This window comes from Spea bombifrons, chromosome 7 (assembly GCF_027358695.1).
Source record: "Spea bombifrons isolate aSpeBom1 chromosome 7, aSpeBom1.2.pri, whole genome shotgun sequence".
Lineage (NCBI taxonomy): Eukaryota > Metazoa > Chordata > Amphibia > Anura > Pelobatidae > Spea > Spea bombifrons.
The window spans coordinates 17,140,721-17,164,000 of NC_071093.1; the positions used below are offsets into that span (position 1 = coordinate 17,140,721).

The 23,280-nt window shown below is 39.3% G+C and overlaps 1 protein-coding gene across 4 annotated transcripts in view; it reads right to left on the bottom strand.

Moving 5' to 3' along the window:
• Positions 1-2,307: 2,307 nt before the first annotated feature.
• ADARB1 (adenosine deaminase RNA specific B1) overlaps positions 2,308-23,280 on the bottom strand; it is a 50,834-nt gene continuing 29,861 nt past the window's right edge. For all 4 annotated transcript variants that reach the window (XM_053472247.1, XM_053472248.1, XM_053472245.1 and 1 more), the window contains 9 exons: positions 18,376-18,450; positions 14,769-15,700; positions 13,323-13,437; positions 12,982-13,150; positions 11,042-11,190; positions 10,197-10,365; positions 4,592-4,773; positions 4,007-4,185; positions 2,308-3,637 (listed from right to left, as the gene is read on the bottom strand). In XM_053472247.1, the coding sequence (XP_053328222.1) occupies positions 3,461-3,637; positions 4,007-4,185; positions 4,592-4,773; positions 10,197-10,365; positions 11,042-11,190; positions 12,982-13,150; positions 13,323-13,437; positions 14,769-15,700; positions 18,376-18,450 (2,147 nt within the window). In that variant the 3' untranslated portion in view covers positions 2,308-3,460. The remainder of the gene's footprint in view (positions 3,638-4,006; positions 4,186-4,591; positions 4,774-10,196; positions 10,366-11,041; positions 11,191-12,981; positions 13,151-13,322; positions 13,438-14,768; positions 15,701-18,375; positions 18,451-23,280) is intronic.

Below are 23,280 nucleotides of genomic sequence, written 5' to 3' on the forward strand. Positions count from 1 at the left end.
TCCAGGGGCGGGCATCCCTGCAAATTCTCCCCATGGTGAACTTACCCTAGGAGAAATGTTAAAGGCCTCAGTTAACATGTTAAATGTTAAAGTTCATGACAGTACAATCAGAAAAAGACTAAACTAAGTATGGTTTGTTTGGAATGGTTGCCAGGAGAAGTTGAATCTGAACAAACCGCAAGACTTCTGAAACAATGTTTTTTGGACATAGGAAACCAAAGTGAAGATGGTTGGCCATAATGTACAGTGCTACGTTTAGCAAAAACTAAACAGGACATGTCAGTACATATCTTTATCGTCTAGAACGGTAGTGGAGGGGTGAGGATTTGGTCTTGTTTTCAGCCACAGGACCTTGGAACTTTGCAGTCATTGAGTCGACCATAAACCCCTTGTATACCAACGTATTCTAGAATCAAATGTGAGGCCATCTGTCCGACAGCTAAAGCTTGGCTGAAATTGGGTCATGCAACAGGACAATTATACCACGCACACCAACAAATCTCAAACAGAATGGCTGAAAAAGAATCGAGGTGTTGCAATGGCCCAGTCTAATTCTGTGGTGGGACATTAAGTGAACTGTGCATAAACAAAATCACTGCAAATCCCAATGAACCTGAAACAATGTTGTAAATAACAGTGGGCCAAAATTCTTCCGCAACAATGTGAGAGACATTGTGAGAGGATGTGAGAGTCATACAGAAAAAGATTACTTCAAATTATTGCTGCCAAAGAGGGTTCAAGCTATTGAATCATAAGGTATACCATTTTGTGGAATAAATCATGAGTGTAATATGTCATGTACATACCTGAGGAAAGTCAGCAATGACTGAAACGTCGACTTGACTTTGAATAAAGAGAAATTGTTAAAGACCTGGAGTGCTGACCATATTTTGAAAGTGTTTTATATATACACACACACACACACACACACACACATATATGCTACAAACAATTAACTGATACATTTGATAAAATGTATTTTAATAAGGAATACACTGAAGAGAATTTTGCATTACATAACGTTTACTTGGCATTATATTACTTACTGTCTAAATTTGTAAAATCAAGCTATTGAGTGTTGTAATGTTTTGTGCATGGGGAGTGTAAAGAACAGACATCAATAGAGCACTTATTCTCTATATTGGTATACTTCGGTCATTTCTGCCTTGTGTTAAGGAAAAAGGAACCAGCCATAGGTAGTTTCACTAAATGTTTAGTTAATTCTAAAAGTTGTGACTGACGGGTTCCCTTTTTCATCATGCACCCTTTTGTCTATCATGCCACCCTTAATCATACCTAGACTGCTTATTGGAAAATTAATTAGTTATTGTCTCACATTATTATTCACGCTATTCTACTGATCAAAATAATTCCAAGGGGGAGTAGTCACTTCATAAATTAGAAATCGGAGCTGTTCAGACCTTCATTTCAATGTGGTAGTATTAAAGTACTGGTGCCACACGTGTCATGTTAAACAAAAGTCAGTGAACTGCTCTCAAGTGGTAACATGTACGGGCTCAAAATGCATGGTTTTCAATGGGTTTAGGGACCGCCCATTGTCCTTAAGGGGTTAAACACCTCTAACATTTTTCTGTTTTTTTTTGTAAACCAAAATCTCTTTTCATGGAAATGATTTGTAATCAGTAGTAGTGTAGAATGAAATTACATACAACCAATGTACTTTAAATAACATAAGACAAAATTCCAGTTTCTTTTACAATTCTCAAGTGTTTATTCTGCAATGTTTCAGGGACTCTGCTCAGCAGATGAGCACACATATTTCCAACATATACCTTTAAATTAATTTTATTGCATAATAAATGAAAACGACATGTAGCTATGACAATTTTGACCTGGAAAATTAAAACTATGTTTGCATAACATTTTTAATGTGCCATCAGACAGACAGATAAATAAGGGCTGTTGTTGCCCTTGGGTTGATAAGAGTTCAGACCATTATGGAAAAACACTTCTCTATTGCAGCAAAGAAATACCTAAAAGACCATAGAACTTCATTAGAACAAGGGAATTAAGTCTGACCTTCATATAGTGGTTAATTTTTGTGACACACAATTTCAGAGGCACTCAAGCCAACTGCTGTTTTGACTCAAGTAATTCGGCCGTTCAGTCAGTTCATAATGCCTTGGATTAAATGTTCTACCTGGAAGTGTGTAAATTGGTTGAGGGCTACTCATGTCTTGACTACTGCATAAAATTAACTTGTCCATCAGTCAAAAGGCTGCAAGCCTCCCCTGAGTTTTACAAACAAAAACTTACATAAACACTCTAAAATGACAGTTGAAACAATATTAGTCATTTATATCAACAAGCCTTAGGCTGTTCTGACAGGCTTACAGATTTTTTTTATTTTCTTATTTCAAGGCCATGCTAATTAGTGCGACATTTCATTTTAACATTAATGCTTTTTACAGAATATACAATTTGTTAAAAGAATATTCCGCTGTAAGGACATTACCTCTTGAGAGGTTATCACAGAGAATGCTAACCTCTTTCCCTACAATCACAAATCACATTTTCATTTCTTGCATGTTATATTTAAATATCAAACCCGCACATCTTAAGCAAATACATAAGGGAGATTTTTCCCCTCCCAAAATAATATCCATAAAGCCCACTATACATATATTTGTACTTTCAGTTTGCAAGCTACGATTAGTTTCTAATTCTAGAGATAACGGAGCATACAAATGCATTTTCCTCCAGTTTATCATGATAAAAATATGAATGCACTATTTGTATAAAGGAAAGGTAAATACAGAATAAAAGCTGTATATTAAAAACATATCCATTCATTAATAAATAGACAATGAAGACAATTGCTTAGCAGCTGGTTTGAAACATTTGCCCCGTAGGGGAATCCTACAGACACCCAAGGAAAACAGAAAACACAATAAAAAAAAGCTCCTTAGGGCAGGGCAGAAAACAACAATGCACCAATAAAACAGAGGTTTTGCTGGCTATGTTAGTGTCAAATGTAGGTTTCACAAACAAAGAGTAAAAAAAAATGTCAGCTCAAATACTTGCACTTCAAAAAATACAGTGTAAAACCAATAGTAAATATATACTTTCCATGTCTTCAACACAATTAAAATGAAAAATGGATTGCATTCCTGCTTCAACTCAGATGTTGGCTTACAGATAGTTTGTGTCAATATAATTTATCTACAATTTACAGTGGTGATTGATTCATTTTCACGTCAGTATAGATGCAGGTCGGCACATAGTGCCTTTGGTCATTAAAATTGCAAAATTCCAGATCCAAGAAAATAATGTTGCTTGGCCAACAATAATCTAAAACATACTCATTAGCAGGGTTATGGTGCAAAAAGGCAGTGGAGGATGATTGGCACATAATGAGGAATATGTAACCCAGGTTTTTGCCCAGTGTCCATATCCACCTGCCATTGAACACTTAGTGTAAAATATTATGTCACGTGGGTTAAATAGTGAGAGAAAACTGGTCCTGTTCTATAGGCTTTTGTACCCATGCTCCAAGGCCTGCCTTCTGAAATGCTTTGAAGATGCACTCCTTTGCTGTTTGATATTCTGTGGCTGACTGCTTGGTGTCATGGTATGAGTTAGGTTTCCCAATTTTGAACCTTAGGCTGGAAGAAAGCTGCACAAGGTAACAAAATTAAAAATAAACATTTGCATTTCTTCATAAGGAACTATGTTCTTCAAATATACAAGATTGAAACAACATGCTTTGGGCTACCTGTATAAGCTATTGGAATCTGGACAGTAAGTAGATCTGAAAACCGTGCAGTCGGTTGTAAGACAAGTATAAGAACACATGTGAGACACTTTTTACATTGATTTGTTTGAGACTATGGATACATGTTATATAAATATCTTTTTGGTGGTGGTTTAAGCTATGGTTTACTGATCTTTTTCTCATTTAAAAAAGGAGTCTGTGTTCTCAGTCACCAATAATTAAGCACCCTTTCTCATGGAGTATATGAGGCCACTTAATAATCAAACATACCTTTGCATAAATACGCATCCATCTGCTGTACAATGCATGCTTGCAAAGACGCGAGGCACGACCCATTTCATCTTTCCCAGTAGTGGCATTAATAACTTCAAGGCCTAAGTCTCCCATCGTCCAATTGACACTGAAACTTGGAGCCTTACCAGGCTGGCGTGCTTCTGCATTACTTATTCCTAAAAGAGTTAATATAAGAGACCAGTCATTTGGGGGCAATAATGGCACAGACTAGCTGTTGGGGGGGGGGGCAATTTTCACACCAGGGCCCTGTGGTTTCTAGTTCCATTAATGGATATGGTAGCATATTCATTTTTTTATTTCCCCTTCTGCTCCCTATAGTCCTATTGAGAAAACCAGGACAAATAAGCTGCCACCAAAGACAGACACTTAATTACCAGAGTAATGAGGTACAATTATGCAAATACTAAGAAAAAAGAAGGCTACCCCAATGGTATACCGATAAAGTGGGTTTTCATAAACATATCATTTTCAAACATTGCAAATGTTTGATTACGTTAGTGCCCTAATGCAATATCTGGAACAATGGCATATTAGTTTTAACACAAAGTGTACAATACTCACCACTTAGAAGAGGCTTATTAAGGGAATACAGAGGTGGAAGGTCTTCTATATCTGCAATTCTCTGGTAGACTGCTCTCGAGAGGTGGTCACCATGGTACAGGCTGCCCAAGATAATACTTGAGAAGTAAACTGGTTCGATAAACAGACTAAAGAGAGATCCTTGAATGCCTACAATGTTCCACCTGTGTTGTTAAAAGGGGGCATCGTCAGTAATATACAGTTGTACCTTTGAACTTTACCAGAACTTTAAAGACATTCTGTAGGCAAAACATGGAAAATCACCTGCTGATTTATATATACCTAGCTAAATAAAGTTGCACCATAAAGCTTTACAAAGAAGAGACTCTAGGCTAGGCCAGGATTATGTAAATTCAACACACTATATCGCCACTGTCATGATTAACTCATATAATGTAGTGGATGCATGGAAGGGTAACCCAGCAGAGGTGGTTAGTTTCTTTGTTTCAGCACTCAATGAGTTAATCTGAGGTTGATTTAATGTGTTTCTTTGTGAATGCCCTCTGTATCTGTTCTGGCTAGAGGTGTCATCTTCCCAAAGGACCCCTGTGGTGATTCATGGCCTAACAGATAAGGATCCTTAGTTATAGGAATTCCATTCCTATCTTAAGTGGAGGGGTTTCCATCACCTTTACCCCACCATAACTTATTGGCACATCAAAGATGGGACCCGATTCTTGGGGATGGTGTCATATAATCGGTCATGTGGTCAGAGGGGGGTTTTCTTGAAACAGAGTGTGATTTAGGGACAATGCAGCGTCCGAAAAGCAGAACTCCGTGATATACTCTGATCGGAACAACATCATAAGAACCATCTGGACTTAAGGAGTTCCCACAGGCCTGCTTATTGAAGATACTCGTGAGTGAGGGTCCTGTGTTTAAGTCCTATTGTTTTTAAGAACTGTTTGCTGTTTTATTTTCTTTTGTATGTCTTGTTTTTTGTAATTCTGGCACTGTGTAATCTTTGTATTTTTGTTATTAAAATATTCATAATCTAAGTCGGTCTTTGGGCTCTAGTATCGATATCCACAAACCCTAAGAGAGGATAACACGTTACCGTATTGTTATTGAGTTCTACAGGATATATATATATGTTGTTTGCCCGGGGTGGGTTGATATATATATAGAGATAAAGGTTCTAATTCGGATTTCTCACGAATCCGGTATCAAAATCGTGAGTGGTGGCAGACTACCTGGGGGGATACAGGCAGGATTTGGGGGTTAATTTGGTGTAACTTATGCCCTGTTAAGGGGTCTAGTTAGTAAATCCAGAGGCCTGGTGCTATTAACCCCTTCATGCCCACGCCCTCCACACAGTCACGGCTTGGCAAGTAGTCCTGACCGTGACAAACTTGGCGGCAGCTAGGTGGGATATCTAGAGTTTTTTTTTAGTGCTATTTGTATTGCCCGGTTTGGTGATTTTAGTACTAGAAGAAATTACATGGGTTTTGTGTAATTTCCCAAAGACATTACTCAGTGCCTAATTACAGACATACAGTGCAAAACAGTTCGTTCCTCTCCTTTTTATTTTTCTCTACCATACTGCATTATGGAGGCATATCGACGACAGCCAAAAGAATCTCTGGAGCTGGTTTGTCAAGAAAGGAATATACAAATTTTTGGCAAAAGCAAAGAGCAGCTGATTTTGGATCTCCTGGAACATGATAAACTCTGTGCAGAGCAGGCCATTGGAGCAAATGTGATTTTGGAAGAGCCTGTGGACCAAGGATGTTTTCCTGATAAAGTTAACGCCTTGAGTGCAATGGACTCTGAGTTACAAATGGCACTAAAAGATCTGGGGAGCGTGGATCCTCAGCTAAAGTTCAACCTGATTCTGCAGTACAAGGAGAGAGAGAGGGAGGCTGCGGAAAGAGAGAGAGAGAGGGAGAGGGAGGCTGCTGAGAGAGCTGCGGAGCGGGCAGCTGCTGAACGAGAAGCTGAGCGGAGGTATCAGCTGGAACTTCTACGGTTAAAGCAATATAGTCGGTCTTCCCAAAGCATTGTTAACGGGGATGGATATGCTAACCGACCTCGTCTGGAACACTTTCCAATGCTGGAAAAGGACACTGACTTGGATGTGTTTTTGAGGGGGTTTGAGAAAGTGTGCCGGCAGTACCAGCTGCCCAAGGAAGAGTGGGGAAAGTATTTAACCCCACGTCTGAAGGGGAAAGCCCTGGATGTGTTTGCTTCCCTACCAATGGAAGTGGATCAGGACTATGAGGCCATAAAATCTGCCTTGTTAAAAAGTTTTAACCTCACCCCTGAATTCTACAGGAAAAAGTTTCGAGGGATGCAGCAAGCTACATCGGACAGTTGTACCGAGTATGCGGGACAGCTTCGGACTGTTTTCCAGCAATGGACTGGAGGCCTACAAGTTACTACATATGAGGCCCTGGAGGATCTGATGATTTTGGAGCAGTTCCTGAGGACACGAAGTCCGGAGGCCCGAGAGTGGATTCTGGACAGAAAACCTAAGACCACGGCAGAGGCGGCAGATCTGGCTAACGATTATGCCAACAACCGTACTCCAACAACCAAGCGGGTACAAGCATCACAAGGACCATCTACCTGGAAAGGAGCAGCCTACCAACCACCAACTCCTAAGCCAACCGGGAGATTATCACCAACACCTTTCCTAGCCAACAGAGCAGGGGCCACATCGGGCCAGGGGGATACCCGCCGGTGTTATCGGTGTAACCAGATTGGGCACTTGAGTGCCACCTGCCCTTCTAAGAGACCATGGACAAATGGAAATGGAGGTGCAGCCGGGGGAGCTGCACCTGTTTTATTTGTGGCTAGACCAAAGGAGGCACAAGGAGACAATTTGCAGTGTGTAGCAGTTGGGGAACACCCAGCTGTCTTGTTTGTTTCCAGGGTTCAGGGGAATGAAGAGGAGAACCTACAAAGAGTGACTGTAGGTGACTGTGTGACTATGGGACTCAGGGATACGGGGGCTGCTTGCACTCTGGTGCGGCCTGAGATGGTAAGATTGGAGGATCTTATCCCTGGGAAGACCATGTCCATCCAAGGAATTGGCGGGGTGCGCCCTGCGGTGCCAGTGGCACGTGTGTACCTTGATTGGGGTGTGGGCAAGGGTTTGCGGGAGGTGGGGATATCCGAGGATATTCCTGTTAATGTTTTGCTGGGCAAGGATCTGGGTCGACTTGTTTGCCAGTATGCACCAGTTGAGGAAACCTGCAAACCTGGAGGGCTGGTAGAGAGCCCTGTCCAACCTAAGGTACTGTCTGAAACTTTGGGAGTAGTAGGTAGCTGGGAGGGAGCCCAGAAGGTAGAGGTATGCCTGTCTGAACCAGCACCCAGGATACTGTCTCCTGAAGAGATGGAGGGGGATATGCACCAAGGGACCAGACCTAGAGAGCAAGCTCTAGGGGAAACTTGTGGTTTGACCTTTGGAGGGGCAGAGGTTCTGGAACAGGGAGTCTGTGGTGGCTCTTCTGGTTCAATGCCCCCTGATACGGAAAAGCATAGTGTTACTATAGGTGATCAGGTAGCCAAGGGATTTGGGCATGCTGGGGATACTTCTGTCAACGTGTCTTCAGAAGTTGTATGCCCTGAAGGTATTATTCCTGGAAAACTAAAGGGGACTGGGGATGTGTGGCCAACCGGGCCTACAGCACCTGAGTACTTAGATTTGGGTGCCGGAGAAAGTATACATGATATAGGGGTGTCTGAGGATATTCCTGTTAATCAATTTTCTCAAAGGGAAAACAAGGGATGTATGGAATGTGATGTTTCTGTGAATCAACAGCCAAAACTCAGTTGTAATGCTCCAGAGGAAATGCTTACTTTAACCCTTAAAGTGCTGGAGAAGCAGGAAAGGGGTAGTTTATCCACTGTGCCTAAGACTCCTACAGCTGTAAAGTCTGGAGATAAGGAGGAGGGGGAGGAAAATTCACACCTTGTTATACCTTTTGTGTTTTCACTGAGTGGGCAATGTGAGGGGCAGAATATTTCCCCTGTAGCTGTAGTGGCATACCAGCAAGATGCTGGGGCAACAGCTATAGAGGATAATATAGTATGGGATGACGAAAAGACAGCTACATTGACCAGTCAGCAAGAAACCCTTAGCCCACCGGATGCCCAGGACAATGGACACCCGTTTGCTGTCTTGCTTGGGAATGGGCAGCGTTTAGCTATCCTAAGCAGGGCAGAAAAACAAATGGATGAGGACTTGAAACATCGGAGTAACTTATCCCCAAAGGAAGAGGCTTATTCAAGGGTTGGCAAAGAGTGCTTAGCTATGGTGTGTGCTTTGCAGGAGTTACAGCCATGCTTGTATGGTGGTGACTTCACTGTTATAATCTATCACAACCCTTCTCTTCAGGCGGATAGAGTAGATGGGAAGCTTAGCAAGTTGCTCAGATGGAGTCCGGTGCTACAGCAGTATTGTTCTACTGGCTGGTGTGACAAGTCCGCTTCTATGGGAACGCTGACTGTTTGTCTTGTCAGGGGGAGACTAGAATTTAGGCAGACATAGTAGATCAGCGTGTGCTGACCTCCTCTGTCCACCATCTTAAAGGGGGAGGTGTCATGATTAACTCATATAATGTAGTGGATGCATGGAAGGGTAACCCAGCAGAGGTGGTTAGTTTCTTTGTTTCAGCACTCAATGAGTTAATCTGAGGTTGATTTAATGTGTTTCTTTGTGAATGCCCTCTGTATCTGTTCTGGCTAGAGGTGTCATCTTCCCAAAGGACCCCTGTGGTGATTCATGGCCTAACAGATAAGGATCCTTAGTTATAGGAATTCCATTCCTATCTTAAGTGGAGGGGTTTCCATCACCTTTACCCCACCATAACTTATTGGCACATCAAAGATGGGACCCGATTCTTGGGGATGGTGTCATATAATCGGTCATGTGGTCAGAGGGGGGTTTTCTTGAAACAGAGTGTGATTTAGGGACAATGCAGCGTCCGAAAAGCAGAACTCCGTGATATACTCTGATCGGAACAACATCATAAGAACCATCTGGACTTAAGGAGTTCCCACAGGCCTGCTTATTGAAGATACTCGTGAGTGAGGGTCCTGTGTTTAAGTCCTATTGTTTTTAAGAACTGTTTGCTGTTTTATTTTCTTTTGTATGTCTTGTTTTTTGTAATTCTGGCACTGTGTAATCTTTGTATTTTTGTTATTAAAATATTCATAATCTAAGTCGGTCTTTGGGCTCTAGTATCGATATCCACAAACCCTAAGAGAGGATAACACGTTACCGTATTGTTATTGAGTTCTACAGGATATATATATATGTTGTTTGCCCGGGGTGGGTTGATATATATATAGAGATAAAGGTTCTAATTCGGATTTCTCACGAATCCGGTATCAAAATCGTGAGTGGTGGCAGACTACCTGGGGGGATACAGGCAGGATTTGGGGGTTAATTTGGTGTAACTTATGCCCTGTTAAGGGGTCTAGTTAGTAAATCCAGAGGCCTGGTGCTATTAACCCCTTCATGCCCACGCCCTCCACACAGTCACGGCTTGGCAAGTAGTCCTGACCGTGACAGCCACCATCATCCAGAAGGGATTGTGGCAATACCATGCATTGTTACTCTTGTTTAATACATCACCTGGCAATCTTGTCACTGCAAGACATTGTAAGCAACCTTTCCCCTTGCAAAACACCATCCCATGTCTGAATAGTGACACTTGAACGGACTGGGATAGTTCCTTCTCCAGACTCAATCTTGGTCCGAAGCTGCCCTCTTGCCTTGCGGTTTGGGTGTCGATCCCCCTGGTCTGAGAAGAATAATGTTGAAAGGACAGTGTACAGTATTTTTTTTTCAATGTATTTAAAGCTTGTCGACAACAAAATAAAATTAAAAGGAAATTACAAATTTCAAGTTGATAAGGTGCACACAAATCTTAAGAAACGTTCCAGATTAAGGTAGCAAATCCACACCAACATATGTAAAATGTATTTGTTTGTCTTACTTTGCCTATGTAGCACATACATAATAACAAGAATTAAATGAATAGGTTTTAAGGTGGGTTTGTGGGGAAGTAAGACTTATTGACTTGTCCTGTTTAGCATACTGAATTAATCAATGGTTTAGTTTTGAGGATGGAAGGAATCTAAGAGCTCAACAAGCTGGGAGAAAGAAAAAAACATCTGATTTCTATCCAAAAACAGAGAGGGATGTACCCAAATTATTATTTTTTTGCCCTCACATCACTTTCCTTTTTTAACAATTCAGATATTTTAATTTATTTAGGTCTCTCTCAAACCAGAGTCATTTGCCTGCTCTAGAAATGTGCTTAAGTTATAAAAAAAACTTATACAAATTAAGCATAAGTAAAACTACAGAAATGTATACATTGTGCATGAATACTGGAGCAAAACCAGATTATAAATAAGTACATTGTAAAGGATCTGTGACGAATAAATGTATAAAACCCAAGCACATAAATATACCTTCCTGTGCAGCTTCATGTGGTGAGAAAATTCGAGCATCTCCGCATGGTGATGTACTAATGTACAGATGGAACTGCACATTCTCTTTTAATTTGAATCCACCCCTCTCTGACTTCATGAATATTGACTTTTGCTGATCTTCTTTAGTGCTGTGAAAAGAAATCAAGATCACTGGGTATTTGTAAAAAATATATATATTTGAAGGAAGATAATTATCCCATAAATACATTTAAGTAACTTGCCAGTAACTGTCAACATACTACTACATAATAGTAGAACATAATAGTTTAACTGTCCTAGATCTGCTTCTCACTGATTCTAAAACTCAAGGTGGCTGATACAGCATGGTAGCAATAATTCGCTCTATGGTCACTATCATATACAGTGGTATGGAGCCATAAATAGTGCATTGATGTATCTTTTCCTTTATGATTAGACATTGATTGGCTTTGCTTGATATAGCATAAAGCCATAAAAAAATAAAAAAAACAATATACCCCAGCAAGTGTAATCACGCTCATTACTAATAGAGGGTAAAATACTGTGTCTTTCAGTGCAAACATAAGGTACGTACACGTCGCACAACATTGCATATGATAAACACTACATTACATTTGGATCTGTGGTAGACAATTCAATGATGTTCTATGGACCCTCATAAATCTTGCCACGGACACTGTTGTCCTTGTACAGACACTTTGCCTATCCCTAGTTTTATATCAGGAAGAAGCATCAACCTATTGCTCTTCCAACAACAACAACAACAACAACATAATGAGAGTTTATATAAATGCATTGAAATGCCAAAGGCTATTAGAGGGGGATCAGAAAAACAAAACTAAACCAAATCTTGACACGCATGCTTATGTTCTGTTGTCTATTCTCAAAACTGCCCTATTAATTTAGATTGATGGTAGCTTTATCATGCACGCGTCAGGAATAAGTTGTAAAAGACCTAAAAGAAAACTTGCGTAAAGCGCATTCAACAGTACATAAATATGTAATTATTATTTATTGTATTATATAGCGCCATCAAATTCGGTAGCGCTGTACAATGGGTGGACAGGACACAACAAGTAGTATGTAACATAATCACAACAGGTGAGGAGGGCCCTGATCAAACGAGCTTACAGCCTAACATCGCGCATCTGTTGGGTTTGCAAGGGCAAATCCTGTTATGAAATATACTTGTTGGATACTATATCAGGCTGTTCATACCTGGGAAAATGATTTTTAACTAGCGTCTTTAGTTAAAGCACTGCTTTCCTGGGGCTCCGGGTAGGCATCTTTAATCTCTGGTTAGGAGAGAGGCGTCTGACTATGTCCACTCCCTGTTCCACCCACTCCCACCTCCTTTAAAGTCTGAATGTGGCTAGCTCCACCCCCTAATCACAACGGAGGACAGAGCTCTGGGCAGCAAACCCTGGGAAGCTCACAAGTATGCTGCTTGTTAACACTAATAGCCAAACACCAAATCATGTTGCCACAACTTAATATATAAAGGATGCACACATGGTCAAGAGGTTGACCATGTTGTTCAACCAAATGTCAGCGTGGGAAAGATCTGTTATCTAACAGACTTTGGATAGAGGTATTGTTGCCACCACAGGTGATGATTATAGAGACTCAGAAAGAGCTGACCTCTAGAGGTTTTCATTTACTGTAGTTTCTAAAGTTTACAAAGAATGATGCAATAAACGATAAAAATCAAGGCAGTAGCATGTTTTGTGGACAAAGTCAGCGAGCAATGACTAGACTCTTTCAAAAATGTTCATAACAGTAGTGTGCAGAGGGGCATTGTTAAAATGCATAACACTTCAAAATTGTAAGTGGATGTGCTACAGAAGCAGAAGGCCATGGTACTAAAAAAGTGTGCCTGTATAAGTGTATTTTTTTCTGAAACCTTAACAGGAAAAAATGTCAACGCATTTTCCTCTCACCTTAAAAATAATTCAAGTTGACTGTAGAGAAACCTAAGCAGGGACCTCCGGGCAACAATTTCTGCATGGCAGTCATTCAGAGCAAGACCACGGTCACTCATATATTCTCCATTGATGCATTTCGTACCAGTAGAAACACAAACAACCTGGGCATCTTTCACGTCCGTCCCTAGAATTTAAAAACAAACTGGCAGCTTTTATCATGTCTTGCTTATAAAAAAAATATATGATATAAATATAACATAAAAAAAGATATCCCAGAAACATGTCCTGTTTGTAGTAATGAGGAAATGGAACCTTTGCGTGGAACCCTGCATACATTTCTTTTCATATACACATACCTGTTGTCATGACAATTCCTGCAAGAACTTTTCTCCTTGCATGAGGTGATGTGAAGTTGTCTGTCAATTCACTGAATTTATCTACAACCAAACGGGCTACAGCATCAGCTAGAACCTTCAAAAACAAAGCAGATTAGAGAATGTAACAACCATAATTTATCAGTCTTCAGTATCTGCCACTTCACATGAAGTAGGGTATTTAACACATTATACCGTATTGGCCCGATTATAGGCCGCACCCCCCCACACACACACTTTAAGTCTTTAAAGTGGGGGTGCAGCAGCCTATAATCGGGGTTTAGCGCAGGGATGCGCAATTCGTACCGCCCGACACATGCAGTTTCGGGCCCCGAGCAGGTGATTTTTTTCTTTTCTTTTTAAGCAACGCTGCAGGGGACCGGGATCCTCCTCTTTGGCAACCGGTGGACGTCTGCGCAATGCAGACAACCCCAACTGCTGCCGGCACTTCCGCTGGGGCTTCTATGGTGGAGCACCGGTAGGGCATGTCCACCAAAGAAGCCCCAACGGAAGTACTGGCCAGCAGCAGAGGAGGTTGTCTGAGCGCAAACAATTGGTATTATGTGAACAATGCGTCTGTGGCATTTTTAGTATTACTTTGTTTAGTAGACAACCAATTATTTGTGAGCTTCGAACAGTTCATTTCACAGGAAAGAGACTAGTCTAGCTATAAACAGATGAAAGCTAAATACTGCTAGTGAAGATAAAATATCTACCATGCTTCTAATACAGATTGTACAGAATAACTGGAGTATTGAAAAATGATAGGTAAAATGTCAAAATAACGTAGAGACAAAAAAAAAAAAAAAAACGCATACATTTTGGCAGTAAAATACATTATTCAAATCAAATCATTCAAATCATTGCTGGTGAAGCCTTACCCTATAAAATAAAGAGTGGGGTTGCAAAAAGTCTGCAGTCGGCAAGCATCTACATTTTAGAGATACAGGTAGCTTATCGGGGGATAAAAAACAAATCCAACCGTATAAGGTTATATTATCTATAATGTTTTCTTCACTTTCGAGTAAACAGGGCTTAATGCAAAAAGAAAAAAAAAACACCAATGTTTGAGATTTACCGTTTGTAGCATTAAACTACAATTATACTACTGGAAGATAACACGCAAAACAACAAAATCTCTATGTAGGCGATTAAAATTGTATACTTAATATACCTCAATGTTTGGTAAAGCTAATAAATGACTAAATATTTAGGGACAGGTTACTGCTATGTATGAACAACAATAACCATGAATACTGGCTGATGCTTCATGCAAAGAGGGCTAGTTTCTGTGGGCACATTTTAGGATGCATTTTTAAAACAGAGCAAGTTACATTTTCTTAAAAACTACAAAAACAAAGTCTATGGCAAGTGAACAAAAAAGGCCCGGAGTAAGTAAGAGTAATTAATGAGTATGTTTGCCCTTACCTGTGGTAAATGTAATTGTAGTCCTTCACTAGGAATAGGTTGTCGGGAGGGGGTCTGATCCAAATACATGTTGAAGAGAGAGGCAAGAGCCGACTGAGCTGCTCTTGCCTTCGCAAGCTTCTTATTCCTTCCAGATCCTTCAAAAGTCTGATTGTCCACAGTTACTGACATTACAAAGTTCTTGGCGTGGCTTTCTCCACTCTCTGAGACAAAATCATATTTTAGGCCGGGGCGCAGCTCATTTAAAATCATTACAGGGTTCTTCCCACTTGTTGGTGGGAACAGAGAAGGCGTTGGAAGTGGAGACTGTATTAGGTTACTTGATCCTGACAGAGACATGCTGTAGTCACTAACAGAATTAAACGATTCATTACCATTGGATCCAAGAAAAAATGCATTTTCAGACTGTTCTTGCTTCTCAAAACCATTAAAAAGAGTTTCTGGAAAGTCTGCTTGGTCGGAGGTAAAATCTGTGTTTACAGAGAGGGTTCTACCCATTGCTAGGTGAGCTTCTGATGCATTTGGAAACTGGACAAACGACCTCAAGGCCTTTTCTGCAGCGTGAAGTTTGGCTTTCTTCTTTGTTGGTCCAGAACCTTCAAAAGCTTGACCATTGACTTCCACAGTCATAATAAATACTGGTGCATGTACTGGTCCAGTTTGAGAGAGAAGTTTATACTGTAAGCCAGGCTTAATTTCATTAAGCTGCATAAGAGCATTCTTTGGCAGGACAGGCCCTGGTGTTTTCTTCCTCTTCTTAGGGCGGAATTTGGAATGGCCATTATTGCCTTCTTCCAATGGTCTTTTTCTACTTTTGCTTCCCTCACCCCCATTGGAAAGCTGAGTCCCCTCCCTGGTAGCTTGGCCATTGCCATCCTTTGGGGATACTCCTTCCATGTTACGGTTTTCTTTAACATCGGTGCTGCTCGAACCTGCGGTGCCCAGAAAGAGTAACTTACAATGCCTTCGTTGCAGGATCTTGTAAATGCAAAATTTATAGATTCCTTTATCTATCTTTGCTACTGGTTCAGTGATGTGTGGTCTCAGAGTACATTTACTGGTTTTAAGGCAACAAGAAATTTCTCGACTGATATTTCAAATATGACAAAGTAACCCAAATATCGACTTATTTTTTCCATTTCTTTAATATTTAGACTGGTATTTGAAAGCATTATATAACTATTTTTATGTTTACAGAAATTATATAGTAAAAAAAAGTAAAAAAAAAAAAAAAGGCTTTCAACATATTCACCAACAGTAAATTAGCATAAAGACTTCTATATGTCTTAACTTAAACGGTACACAATAGGAGTTGGTGTTGGTATATATATTATTATTTTTGTTTTATTTGGTTTAAGATACATTAGAATTTTTGGACTAACTTGCAAAATGGATGTTAACAGCACATTGTTCTAAATGTGAGAAAAATAATTTTATGGAATCATTTTAAAATTGATTTGTTGTTGGGCTAAGTGCCCTACGTCATGAATTATTTTGGAGTCAAATATGTTATTGCATTTTGTTTTTAATGAATACCGATGAAGCTTTATAATTTTCAAAGAAACTATTAAACACACACCACTTAACTCAGCTAACAAAGCTGATGGAACAGTTACTAAATTTTCATTTATAACATCCTCCAGCAAAAGCTCGATAGGTTACTCCTTTCGGCGCTCAACACACCAAACAAACTCAAGGTGGAGAATCTTTGATAGTTAATACTTGCAAAAAAACAAAATGAACATTAAAAAGCCACAATGATATATAGAAACACATTCATCATATTTCATCATTAACTGAATTTTTTACAGTGGTGAAGAATGCTATATCGTCCTAATAGAGCAATGCACTTTTGGGGATCGGGATTGTACGGGTGAAGTAAAAGTCTTCTGATAAATGGATAAACGTATGCGGATTTTATGGGCCAGGAGAAAAATTTGACAGAATCTTTGTCCATAGGGACAATAAGGACGTGGAATTTTCTGTCTGCAGAGGGAGTTTTATCAGAGCCTGTACAGACGTTTAAACAGCAACTGGATGAATACTTACAAAAACATAATATTCAGGCACATATTTTTTTTTAATTGGGAAACAGCTTCTTAATCCAAGGAGAGATCTGTCTGCCATTCTGGAGTCAAGAAGGATTTTTCCCCTAGTTTGTTGCAAAATTGGAAAGAGCTACAAACTGGATTTTTTTGCCTTCTTTTGGATCAATAGCAATTAACAGATATGGGAAAGGCTGAACTTGATGGACGCATGTCTTTTTTCAGCCTATGTAACTATAGGGATCAACGTAAAACACGCACAGAATTTCAAGCAAGCACAATATAGGCAGCTATTGCTATCTAAAGAGAAGTATTTCCTCCTACTGCTAGCTCACATTTTCACAAGACATCAAACCTTCAACAACACAATTAAAACATTATTTTTAAAGGTTGGTGTCTTCCTAACAAAACACCAATTAAATGGGTTTCTAACCATTTAAGACATGACTTGGGTAACATGTTTTAAGTAGATGGAAAAACCTGTGAGTACTGTGAGCATTTCAGTTAAAATACATCGATCATGTTTGTTTCATTTGTTACATCCTTTAAGTAAATGCTGCATGAAATGCTGGCATGACACAGAAGAGAGCATTCAGGTGTAACTCCCACTGCATATTTTTAGTACATTTTTACAAATGTACTTTGTTTTCATTCTATTTTTCAAGTAAAAATATTTGTAAACATGTCTGTAAAAGGTCTTAAAAAGACCTGATAAAATAATTATGTAATAGTATACATGTAAAATATGTGATATTATAAAAACAGAACCACTTTAGACACAGCTTAGTATGATTTTTTACCCAAAATATCAGGATCGCTTATGACAACCTATAGGTCTATAGATAGATCCCTAATAAAAAATAAGCTTTGCCTTAAAGCTGACCAGTGACCTAAAACTTTCTTTTGTGTTATAGGGACACTCCAGCCATCATATTAACTTTAATGCATATGATAGCTGCGTGCTTCCTTTTTTTGTGGTTCAAACAGCCAATCAGTGGCAAGAATCATCAGACTACAGAGAAGGAGGGCAGCTTAAGCTTCTAGGTATAGATGTCCATTTTTAAAAATTGTGATAAAAGCCTGCATCTTCTACCTTGAATAAGATACTGTACCCTTTTTAACAGATGGAGAATAAAAGGAAATATAATGAGGTACAGATAAAATCCATACTGCTATAAGCATTTTTGACTGAAATCCTTTAGTGCCAGCATCTCAAAAATGCCCTTGTGGTATGTTAATGAAAAATTATGCACATTTTGTTGCTTTTAACTGAGGAACGTCAAGGTAGTTTTTATATGACAGATATATTTTAATTAATAGCAACTGTTTTTTTATAGAAATGAATAGCAGTCGGTATTCATTTTCGCACAGATTAACAGTAGCATTTTGACTTGATTGCGTGCTGATGCAGCAACCGTGCTAATCTTGCACTGTACTGGTAAAGTTGAGAAAAAAGGAAATGTTTCAATAGAAAAGTAAAGGATGCACACAGCACAATGATAGTTTAGTGTAATTCATAAAAGAGCAAAATAGAAAATATGCAACAATTGTCTACTTCTTACTCATATTCTCTTCATCATCCACATCCATTGTGAAATATTTTTGCATACTTCTCGATTGACGAAGACGGATTCGTTCTGGAAAGAGATTAAAAAAAAAAGTCAATAAATATCAAACAAGAAATAATTTTCAATAATGGAGATTTCAGAAGGATTCATTTAAAAGATAAAATAGATGTGTTTTACAAAGCCTAAGCACAAGTTAGAATAAAAGTTAAACATTCACTACAACTAGTTCTTACAATAACTGTTTCTATATTAATGAGTTCCCAAATAGATTTATTCTTTTTACTGATCAAATGTTAACCCATACTCATAGTATAGAATGTCTGCACAGGACCTACAGCACAGGTGTTAAGGGTATAAATCCATGACAGCCAATTGACTAGCACAAATGTGTAAAATGGACTTTTGTTTTATTCAATTCTGAAATATGACATCACTTTACTAAAATATTTATATATATATGTCCTGTAGCTTCCATGGCCTAACAAAACATGTTTTTTTAAATCATTGCCCTCCCCAAAATTCATGTTAATTCCCATGGTGGCATATCTGGGTACAGTGAGAGCTGCAGAGACAAATGAACTACTAGACATGATGTCTACGGCTTAAAACAACCTGAAAGAACTTGACAAAACCCCAAAGTGTTAAATAATGCACAAAGCATCATGGAAACGTAACCAGACAAACCAAATCTTGCCCCAAATCTTTGTTTTGAAAACGATCAGGCAGTACTGAAGAAATGTGTATTAGCAAAATGCCACAAGAGGACAGACACTAGATACATAACATATGGTATAAAGCTGCCTAATTATTTCTTGCACAGATAAGAATAAACTGTAGGATTTAGAGATAAAGCACAATGTATGGTGATGTGATCAAAACAATACCATAGAATGTGTCAGCCCCCCAAAGAAGAAAAGAAACGACAACATAAGAGTGAAAATTCTGCCCATGTATGGTGAACCAAATAAGAATCAATATCATGCTAATAAACATTTTCTGACAGACACCGACGTCAACAGAAATGTAATGTAACCAATTAAATAACTAAAAACGCTGATGTGGGTTCTCTTTCTCATTTTTCAACTTTTATCATCATAAAGTAAATAGCTGAAACCGTCTCAACTAATGGTGGGTGACAGCAAATATGTGTTGGTAATTAAAAATGTGAGAGGGATTAATCATGAAGAGTGCTTACTACAGAGTGGTTTTCAATCTGAAAAAAACGCAAGTTTAGATTATTTGTTATATAACCTATTAAGTTTGTGCCACTTCCTGTCTGAAGTCTGCTTATTAGTGAATATACCTTGTTTGTTGCAAAATATGTAGTAGTAGCAGTATAACGCATAACAGCCAACAAGCTATAGCCCTGGAAAAGGTTGTATTGTCGAAATATACCTCACTGGGCCCTTACAGTTTTCTTTCTGGACTGTTTGGTGATCATATCATCATTCTGTAATACAAGAGTTTATATGAAAAAAAAAAGGTCCCAAGTCATAATTGTGGGGTCACCCACTGTTGCTGACCTCTTTATGACTTCTGTGCATGTGATCACTTCTACAGCCAATCACATGCACAGATCCGACCAGACGACAAATGCTGTGTTTGGAAGCACTGTCTTTATACTCTTTGCCTCTCTTCTTCAGATTGTGAGCTGTAGAGCTGACAGAAAAGGACAGGATTCCCTAGTTTTAAAATACAAAAAAAAATATTATTCTCACCTCTGCAACAAGTTCATTCTTTGTGTTTTAATGTATATTATGTGTGGTGAGGAATTAGTAAACAGTGTTAGATTGGGATTGAAAAACCTAAATAAAATGTATATAGGAATATAGGGTGTTGTTTTTTTCCCAAAGTAGTGCAACCTAACGAATATATTTTGGTATTTTTCCCCATTTATACTAGCTGTGGATAATTTGCACATTTTTAAAACTTTAAATAAACGTTTTGTGCTTTTTTTTCCCTTCCAAATCACACTTTTTACAATTTAATCCACAACAAATAATGACTTACAATATGGTTTAAAAGGCCCTACTTGTCTAGAGATGGGAAGGTCTGGGGAAAAAAATGTAAAAAATTGTGAAAAATTTAAACAAATTGGAGTGTGCAATATCTTCTTTTACAGCGATAAATAATATGTTTATGACATGACATTCAAACACCTTTATGAAAGATGCAGTGTGTCCACATCCGACTGGCACAAATAACGCCAGTTATTTAACTTTCATTTGCAATTGGTGCTAAGGTGCTTGCTCTCAGTCCAATTCATGTAGGAGTATTAGGGGAGATCTTTTGTTTTTTTGTGTTGATGGTTCCTTCATTTATTTTGTTGCATTAGAGGGAAAGGGGGTTACCTATTCTCACGTATAGTTGAAATGTTCTTTACATATACAGACCTTGTTTTTCCATGTTTTTAAAAGTACATTTAGTTTACTTTTATTTCAAGCATAATGCTATTATATACACTGCATTTTATGTTCCCAGTGTAACAAAATAATTTAAAATTTTTCTGAAAATGTTCATTTTTTCCAGAAAAACACAGTTTTGTTCCATGGCTTAAAAATTTCCAGACATTTTACATCTCTATACTTGTCCTGAAAAACCAACATATAATTTGCGTAGCTAAAACCGAAAATCGCTCTGGTCCTGTAGTGTAAAAAGTCCTGGATTTAAAGGTGATACTACGCCATCATATGCATTAAATTGCATATGCTGGCTGGGTTGTTTCTTTAAGGTTTGAGGATTTACGCCAAACTGAAAAGTGGCCCAAAGAAATACTGCTCCGGGACATGAGGTACCAAAAACCCCTGGGATTGAAGGGGTTAAAATAATTCAAAAATCTTTCTTTTGCTGCCTTTAATAAACACCTCTTAATTTAGATGGTTTTATTTTTCAAAGAGAACGCATGGTTCCACAAACTGTGAAGCAGAAGTCTTTCTTGGCATAATTTCAGATACCTGCAGACATTTGAAAACAATAAGAGCATCCATCTGCTTATAGAATAAAATGTACGTGCCGAATTATTTCTTTGTTAATCACTGAACCAACAGCCTTCTTGTCAGTATACTACTTGTAAATGGACAAATAATGGGGTAACTGACACAAATCTTAAGTCAGAAGCGACATTTCCATATAAGAATTTATTATAGTTGTTAAAGGGACACTGCAGACATCACATGCACTTTAATGAATATAGTAAATGTGTTCATATGGTAACTTTTAATACACATGAAATATAGCGGCGTTTCAGAAGGCCCAGTATGAGCATGATTTGGTGATAACTGTAGATATAAGAATTTTCATTGTGCAATAGCAATAGGTGGCTGCATGGTCAGTAACATATTATGCATACCAACTGAATTAATTCACAGAAAAAGTCATTTTGCAAGGACTCCAATGCATTTTACAGCATGCATAAATTCCAGCAGGCAAGATTAATGCTATAAATGCAGGCAACACTGGATGCTGGACTTTTAAACGTTCATGATATTCTGGTGGTTTGCTGCTAATTTAGCGATTTGTAGATTGTAACGTGCAATACAGTTTGTAAGTGTGTTTCTTCTTAACATTTATCATTTATACAGTAATGCTGTGCGCCATTGGCTTTTTATTATTTGTTTTAGAAACTTGGAATTAAAGAAAGGTGATGAGCCTGTTTATCTTGGGAATTTTCCTAGTACTTGAATATCACTCCCACCTATACATTTCTTACACTATTGTTATTAGTTTTTTGCCCGAATATAGGCCGCACTCCCCCCCACACTTTGTCTTTAAAGTGGGGGTGTGGCCTATATTCGGGGGCTAGCGCAGGAATGCGCAATTCGTATCGCCGGACGCCCAGGACACGCAGTTCCGGGCGCCGGGCAGGCAGCAGGGTTAGGATACAGATCCCCGGCAACACTGCAGGGGACCTGCATACTACTCTCCAAGACGCTGAGACAGCCCCCCTGCCAGCACTTTCCACAGGGGGAGTGCCGGCACGGGAGGTTGTCTAAGCGCATCGTGCAGACGTTCACCGGGTGCAGCGATGCGCGCGTAAATAACCTCCGCTGCCGGCATGTCTGCTCGATGTGCTTTAACAATCTCCCTTGCCGGGAATTCCCACGGGGGGGAGTCCCGGCAAGGGAGATTGTTAAAGCACATCATGCAGACGTGCCGGCAGCGGAGGTCGTTTATGCTTGCATCGCCGCAGCCGGTGAACGTCTGCACAATGCACTTTAACAATCTCCTTTGCCGGCACTTCCCACGGCGGAATTTCCCGGCAAGGGATATTGTTAAAGCACATCGAGCAGACTCCCGGCAAGACGCCCGGGAGTCTGCTTTGGTAAGTCGGGGGGGGGGCACATCTTGGGGACAAAGTGGCAGCATATATCGGGGGAGGGCAGAGTGGCAGAATATATATCGGGGGGAGGGCAGAGTGGCAGCATATCTATTCTATGTTTTTTTTTTTAAAAAAAATGTTTCTTTAGAAAAGCACCTAACTTTTAGAGTGTGGCCTATATTCGGGTGCGGCCTATATTCGGGTGCGGCCTATAAGCGTGCCAATATTTGAAGATTTATAAATGCAGACAACACAGATTGTTTGACATGTGCCTGGTACTCATCCAGTGCCAATCAAGCATGCAGTTGGCAAAGCAGATGCCAGCAATGGAATGCCAACAATGCATCTCATATGTGATGGCACAGTAGTGTCACTACTCACTTCTACAGCATAGCGGGAGTGCTGATCTACAGCCACGTCCCCTACCTGTCCCAATGCAAGACCCCTAACTCTTGCATGTTTAACTATTCAACTGGGTGAGGTAAAGAGAGGCATGCATTGGGTTTACTGTTAATACTTTCAGTGCCAATAAAACAATGCTCACACATTGAGTCTATTTCCAGTAAGTAATCCTCTCCTCT